This window comes from Sciurus vulgaris (genome assembly GCF_902686455.1).
Source record: "Sciurus vulgaris genome assembly, chromosome: 7".
NCBI lineage: Eukaryota > Metazoa > Chordata > Mammalia > Rodentia > Sciuridae > Sciurus > Sciurus vulgaris.
This window is the reverse complement of record NC_136467.1, coordinates 120724722-120732308: the sequence shown is the minus strand read 5'-3', so window position 1 is coordinate 120732308 and position 7587 is coordinate 120724722. Positions and strand designations below refer to the sequence as shown.

General features: G+C 58.4%; 2 protein-coding genes across 9 annotated transcripts in view; one reads left to right on the top strand and one right to left on the bottom strand.

The window, feature by feature from the left end:
• Positions 1–380: 380 nt before the first annotated feature.
• LOC306665760 (galanin receptor type 2-like) lies at positions 381–5642 on the top strand (the record flags this gene model as incomplete). Its single annotated transcript, XM_079147383.1, has 2 exons — positions 381–1241; positions 5538–5642. 2 exons carry the CDS (start codon positions 381–383, stop codon positions 5640–5642), a joined length of 966 nt encoding a protein of 321 aa, XP_079003509.1.
• The window catches only part of CPNE5 (copine 5), an 84021-nt gene continuing 82029 nt past the window's right edge, over positions 5596–7587 (bottom strand). For all 8 annotated transcript variants that reach the window (XM_079148344.1, XM_079148345.1, XM_079148346.1 and 5 more), the window contains 2 exons: positions 7131–7204; positions 5596–6018 (listed from right to left, as the gene is read on the bottom strand). In XM_079148344.1, coding sequence (XP_079004470.1) covers positions 5800–6018; positions 7131–7204 — 293 coding nt within the window. In that variant the 3' untranslated portion in view covers positions 5596–5799. The remainder of the gene's footprint in view (positions 6019–7130; positions 7205–7587) is intronic.

The following is a 7587-nucleotide window of genomic DNA, read 5'->3' as shown; positions in this document are numbered from 1 at the left end:
AGGGTCTGAGCTGCTTAGGGCCTTGCTAAATTGCTGAGGCTGGCCTTGAACTCAGGATCCTCCTGCCTCAGCCTCCGGAGCCCCTGGGATCACAGGCGTGTGCCACCAGGCGCAGTTTGCTTTATTTCCTCTTTTCTGTACTGTTGAGGGAAGTGGGTGGAGAGTCATCTAGAAACATCCCAGGTCAGGGCTACAGAGGGGCAGTCGGGATGGGGCCTGGGCGTGGACGGAGCCTGGACCGTGGGGGTGTGCAGGGCTGGTGGGGCTGGCCTCTGCCAAGGGCACACTGTGGGCAGAGGTGTGGAAGGAGGTGGGCTGGCCAGGGGCAGGGAGGTGGCCGTGGGTCTGATGTCCATCTCGCCCTTTTGTGTCGAGACAGAATGGAGCCCAACGCCACGCTCACCAGTGGGCTCAGGGAGCCCGAGCGGCTGCTCCGCCCCGTCTTTGCGGGCGCCTGCGGCCTCATCCTGCTGGTGGGGCTGCTGGCCAATGGCCTCATGCTGCTGGTGCTGGGCCGGGGCCCAGGCGCGCCCCGCCCGCTCCTCGCCCTGACCAATGGCCTCATGGTCAACATCACGCTGTCCGACCTGCTCTTCCTGGGCTGCGTGGTGCCCGTGCTGCTGCTGAGCTTCCTCCGGCGCGACTGGTGGCTGGGCCCCACTGTCTGCACCACCAGCCAGGCCGCCAACACGGCCACCATGTTCTGCACCTTCTACAGCATGGTAGCCACGGCTCTTCTGCGCCACGTGGCTGTGGTCTGGCCTGACGTGGCCCTCCCCGCCAGTCTGGGTGCCCGCCTGCTGTTCTGTGGGGCCATGTGGGTCCTGGGTCTCACCGCATCACTACCCAACTGGCTGTTCCAGCGGGTGACAGTGGAGGGACAGACCGTGGGGGCCCCCGAGGCCCAGGCCTGCCTCTTGCTTCTCAGCCCTGCGCGGACCTGGTGCTATTTCGTCCTGCTGGGAGGCCTGGCCTTCCTGCCCTGCGCCCTGGGGCTGGGCTGCTCCTTCAGCCACGTGGGCTGGCTCCTGCGGACACGGCCCCGAGGTCCCCGGGGGGAGAGTGTCCAGGAGCACCAGGAGAACACAGGACTCATCCTCGTGGTGCTGGTGGTTTTCATGCTGATGTGGGGACCCTGCTCTGTGCTGAGCTACGTGGCAGCCACGGGCCACCTGCCTGACACCCTGGTGACTTTCGTGGCCTCCAGCCTCTGCACCATCCTGGCCTACTCCAACTGTGCTGTCAGCCCCCTCCTCTGCTTCTACCTCTCCCGCCCCTTCCGGGCAGGACTCAGGGGACTTTTCTGCAGGCCTGTGACAGGAGGGCATCCCAGGGGGGTGGGAGGGACTGCTGCGGTGATGGACAGCACCCAGCCTGGCCATGTCAGAGCCCCCAGGAAGCCTGCGGGGGGTGGCAGGAGTCTAAGAGGAGAGGCTGCTGGGAGGGTTGCGATTCAGGGGTGGTGGGAGGAGCCTTAGCGATGGTAGAGCCCAGACCTTCCGTTTACCAGGAGGGAGACAGAGCCACAGGGGCGGGTGGCCCAGCAGGTAGACAGACAGACACAGGCTCAGGTGGAGCTCACGTCTGTAGGTAACGAGGTGGATAGGCTCGGAGACCTCTCGGCTTTGCTACTTTCTAGTTGGATGAACTTTAGGAAGACTTTTCACCTCTCTGTGCCTCAGTTTTCTCATCTGTAAAATGTGGTCATAAGAGTACCTCCTTCGCAGGGCAGCTAGGAAGATGAACCAACTCGACACAGTAAGGTGCTTAGAAGAGAGCCTAGTGTGTAAGAGTGTGGCACCCGCCTGCCATCCTAGCGGCTCGGGAGGCTGAGGCAGGAGGATCATGAGTTCAAAGCCAGCCTCAGCAACTTAGGGAAGCCCTAAGCAAACCAGTGAGACCCTGTCTCAAAATATAAAAACGGGTTGGGGATGGGGCTCAGTGGTTAAGCACCTCTGGGTTCAATCCCTGGCACCAAAAAAAAAAAAAAAAAAAAAAAAAAAATTGTGGTCATTATCACTATCATGATTCTCATTCTTTTAATTCAGAGGCATTTGAGATGAGTGAATCAAAGGGGGTCAGAGGGGCTTCCAAAGGCAGAGAAGTAAAGGAGTGACCTGGGAACGGACAGCCCGGCAGGGTCAGGGGGAGAGTCCAGGAAGGCGCTTCCATATCGCCTCACCCTTCTCTGCCCCTCCCCCGGCTTGGTCCCACACATCCCTCAGCCTCATAATGGAACGAGAATAAAGTCAACCCCGGAGCCATGAAGCTGGGCTCATGAATCTGTGAGCATCCACTTTCTTCCGTGTGGGTTCCCCTCCCAAGGTGGCTTGGAGAGGCTCTTTCCTTCGCTCCAGTGTCCTCCTCCCCACCCCTCTCCTCGGGAAGTTCCCGCCCTCTGTGGCCTGCCTCCAGCCTCCTTGGAACAGTCCTCAGGCTCCTGTTGGCCTGGGAACTGCAGAGATCGTTTCTACTCAAGGCAGCATGTTTTGCTTGGTAAGAGTGTTGTCAGCTACACACACACACACACACACACACACACACACCGACTTTGTGGTCAGAAAGCTTGGGAAATAGCAGACTGAACCCAGTCAAACCTGCCTCCTTGCTACAGAACTTGTCAGAGCCTTGAAAACCCTAAAGGCCATTGACGCTCTCCCAGCGGGGCTCGGAGGAAGCGGTTTCCCAAACTCCCTGCCGGGGAACCAGAGTTCTGTGGAACACACCTTGGGAAAGAACCGGGAGAGAGGCTGCAGTGTCAGACACAGAAAAGGTGCTCTCGGTGTCCCGTCTTGGGGCAGCACCTCTGAACCCCGATCTCTCTTCTGGGCGGCATCTCCTCTCCATACTTTCCCACGGTGCCCAAGTTGAGGTATGATGGGCCACAGGTTATGGGAACTTCCCTTCTCCGGAGCTGTGACCCCACCCTGTTCCCACTCAAAGAGAAATGCAAGTCACAGGGGCACCTAATTACAGGGACAGCCGTGAATCAGCTCTAATTTACTATAAAATCATCACAAGTAAATAAGTCCCAAACTTTTGGTATAATTAGTACTGAATGCTTTCTGATGTGCACGATCGGAATGACAGCCTGCAGGGCTAATGTGAGGGCAGACTTGCTGGGAGAAGACAGAAGTCCCCCTTCCCTGTGATCCTGGGCCCTGATGGCTACTGGGATTTAACGTAAAGGGAGGCCAGGAGGAGGACAGTGTTCACCGTGTGCCTGAAGAGTAGCAGCCCAGGGCGTGTGTCACACACACCCTGTGCACTGCCTGGCCGTCACTCCGCTGGACTGCACAATTCCAAGGGAAGAGAAGGCCCCCCTGCACAGAGCAACAGGAACTTGTCGTGGGCACGTGGCCACTGAATCAGGATGGGCTGGAAGCCCCCTTTTGGTGCCCCTGAGGCCCTGGTCTGCTAGTCTGGCACCAATACCTCTGGGTGGCACTATACCCTCCTCATTTCCCTAGATGAGGGCTTCCTCTGAGGGTATGACTGCATGTGACTCAGTGTCTCACTGAGTAGGGACTGGCTCAGTGTCCAGTAAATACTTGTTGAGAGATGAGTAAACCAGCGATCAAATGCAATAAAGTCATCCATAGGTTTTAGAGAATCTGATCACGTACTCACCTTTCATCTCCTCGATGGTTCCCTGGTCTCACCAGAGTGAATGTCAAATCATGCCTAATGGTGGATGACACAGCCCTATGCATTCAGGTTTCTTCACCTCCATGACCTCATCTCCAGCACTTTCCCTTCTTTAGTTCCAACCATATCGGCCTCCTTGTTCTCCTTCAAAAACACCAAGCTCCTACCTCAGGACCTTTGCACTTGCTAGTCCCTTTACTTAGAACCCTCTTTCCCTAGATGTCAGCATGGCTTCCTGTCTCATTTCCTTAGAGCTCACTTCAACTGCCACCTCCTAGTCACTTCATCTAAAATGCTACTTTATCTGAGCATGGTGGTACACACCTATAATCCTAATGACTTGGGAGGCTGAGACAGGAGGATTGCAAGTTCAAGATCAGTCTCAGCAACTTAGCAAGAACTTGTCTCAAAATTTAAAAATTTTAAAAGGGCTGGGGGTGTAGTTCAGTGTTAAAGTGCCCTGGGTTTGATCCCCAATGCTAGAAAAATGTTAACTAATTAAATAAAATGCCCCTCCACCACCATCTATCCTGCCACTCTCTCTTACTTCTCTTTGTAACTCTTATCACCACCCAAAACTGCACTATGATCCTATTTGCTTATGTGCTGTTGTGCTTCTCCCTGATGTTGGTGTTATTGGAGGCTCCCCATGGAGACGGCCGGTCTTCTGTCCACTCAGGATCCCCTGTGCCTGGCACAGAGACCAGCCTAGGGCAGGCAGGTGCTCAGTGAACCCTTGTTGAACAAAACTGAAGAGAGGGGTAGGGGGAGAGGAGAGGCTGGGCTCCCAACACCCAGCGACACTCATGCTACGGAGACAGGAAAACCAGTAACTCTACTAAAAGAACCAAATTTACTTCAGTTTAAGGCAAATTCCACATGGACAGTCTCAGAGACAGGTACAGGACCAGACAGAAACACCACTACCACCATGCATGACAGGGAGGGCAGCCACCAGAAGGGCCTGGTCTCCACCCAGGTCCCGGGAGAGGAGTGGGCGGAGGAGCCCCATGCGGCAGGACGGCATGCAAGACCTGCACCCCAGGTGGGCAGAGGCTGGCGGCAGGCGGCCGGGTGGGGGGGGAGGTCCCCTCTCCCGCCTTTCCCACGGCAGGGGCAGGAGCCCAAGTCTGAAGGACTGGGGTGTACTTGGGGTGACAGAATGGAACAAGGTGACCCTTGAGCCAAGACGGCCTGGGGTAAGGGTCGCACTGGTGAGGAGTGGGACGGGGGAGCTGGACATGGAAGTCGCAACAGAAGGAAACCCGGGACTATCTGGTCAACCCTCTCACCATACAGATGTGGAAACAGGCCCAGAAGGCAGAAGGGTTCCCACAGCAGACAGGGGTGGGCAGGGCTGGAGCCCAGCATTCCTGCCTCCTGTCCCATGAGCTGGGAGGGCAGAGGGCACGAGGCCTCTGGGTGGACAGTTGCCAAGTGGGCACCAAGAGCCCTGGGCAGCCTGGGAGGAGCAGGGAACACCTGGAGCCAGGAGTCAGCTGGGAAAGTGCCTCCGGCCAACACCAGGGAGAGGCCCAGGCATTGTGTCTGGAACCAGTACCACACCAGACCCCAGAGGTTCCAGAAAGGGCTCTGATAACAAGGCCCTACTCCGGACCCAGCATGTGGCCTAGGGGCCACCGTCAAAGCCAGGGCATAGGGTGCTCCTGGGAGGGTCCCAGGTGCAGGGTTTCCTGCAGACGCATTACCCCCAGGGGTTCACTGGAAATAGGGCACAGGAGAGCCAACTGGAGGGGGACCTGGGATAGGAGCAGACAGCTCAGGAGGCTGGGAGGGGCCCAGGCCAGGTTTCAGGGTGGTAGGTGAGCAGATAGGGTCACCTGGAGTCGGCGAGGGGTTCGCCACTATCCCCATTTACACCGTCCTAGCTGCACTACGGAGGCGTATCAGGACGAAAAGGGCTTGAGCCTGGACTCCGACCCCGTGCAAGCCGGCGGCATCCGTACCCCTCCCTGGATTTGGGCAGTGAGTGAGGCCGGAAAACTGGGAGGAGTCTCCAAAGGCTCCGCCCCTGCCAGTTCCCAGGTACCCCGATGTCCAAAAGGCTGGGTGGGCCAACAGCAAGGGGTCTGGGGACTCTGCCTACCGTCTGGCCTCCCCAGTCCCGGCCACGTGCCTGCACAGCCAGGCTCAGATGTGCGTGTGCAGCGGGGAGGCAGGGGGCGTGCGGGCCGGGGACTGTGGGGGCGACGGCTCAGGCGCTGCGGGCGGGGGGCGCGGGCGGATGCCCTGCGCCTTCATGTAGGACACCAGCTGGTCCGGGATCTCCGCCAGCACGTCTCGGGCCAGGCGGGCCATGCTCAACACGTGGTTGCCTGTGCGATCCACATAGTCCCTGAAGGGCACAAACTGGCAGGAGAACGGCAGGGTCAGGGGGTGCTTCCTGGACCTGGCCCTCCCAAATCTCTAGGACTGGGGACGGGACCCACCTGCTCCGAAGCATTGCCCACTCCACTCAATCCCTCTGGGTGAATTCCCCCAGGGACTGTCATAGTCACTGAAGAAATACTCATTGTGCCTATTTCATGCCAGGCTCCATGGCTCAAGGACATTCCTTAACCTCTGACTCTGGGCACCCCCTGAGCACCTGGAAGGTGCAGGGAAACATTTCACTAATCCCCTTTTGGACCCCAGCCCCTCCTAACTCTCCAACAGAGCCCTGTCTCCCTGGTCCCCTTCTCCTCCTATCTTTGGGGCTAATCTGGTCAATACCTATAGTCAGGCCCCTCTGGCCTCCTCCTTGGGGCACCCCCAATGGGCTCACTCCTGCCTCAGGGCCTTTGCTCATGCTGGTCCCTCCTCCTGGATCACTCTTATTCTGGGTTCCAGTCCCTATCTTTGCGCTCTATACATTCTCCAATTTTTAAACCAATAGGTTATGAGAATGTCCATTTTTTGGTTCTGCATGCCTGTGTACTGGGGACGTGGTATGCAGGGGACTCAAAGGGGCTGTGCTTGCTAGAATGCCCTCCTCAGGCTGGCTGATGGGATTCCCTGAGGTCAGGGCCCCTCTGCTCTTTCCATTTGCATCCTGCGTGGAGATGTGAAGACACCAGTTCACTGACCCAGCAATGCCCATTCCCTCAGAGTAGGGTGTGGTGACACTAAAGAGCACCTCCACCTTCAAGGGGTTTGCGTGTCACTGGGAGACCACCAGGCAGAAAACAACAGGAAGTGCTGGCCAGGAAAACCTGGGGGTTCAGAGGGTGCTGGCAGAGCATCCTGGGTTCTGGGGGCACCAGCAATGGGAGGGATGAGACTGACACAGCAGGGAGAAGCCCAGCCCAGGGAGAAGTGTGACTGGAAGGACAGACTCCTGTTCCCTTCTGTGGTGGCCAGGCCACTGTGGGGCTCCTGGTGCCTCCCCCCAGGACCCCTCCCCAGGAGGCCTACAGAAGCCCACAGGAGGTCAGCAGGTCTAGTCTGCACTTCCCGTGAGGCAGGCAGGGTCTGGGCTTCACCTGGACAATGTCCCGCTCTGCCAGCTTCCCCCGGGAGGAGATCCGCACGTCATCCCCGTCCAGCTCCACCATGGCTGCGTGGGGAGAAGCGACATGGAGTGGGAGGGGTTAATGGCAGGACAGGTCTGCGAAGTTGTCCTCCAATCCCAGGCTACCCCAGGACAGAGACCATGTGCCCATGCCCCTATGCTGGAGATGAGGACTCCAAGGCCAGGAGGCAGGAGGAGCCCAACCTCCGAGCCCAGGGTGATCCCTGCCCAGGGCTTCTGTTCCCCACCCTCCCTGGGCTTCCAGGGCTGGAGGAGAAAGGAGCGGCTGGGGCCTCCTCACCACAGCCTTGGGGTGAGGGCGTGGGGCGCACACCCTGACACACCCCTGTCTGCGCAAACAAATGCACCCTCATGTCTGCAGCTCACCCGGACAGTCACACGCCTCGGCACGACACTGTCTGGGCTCA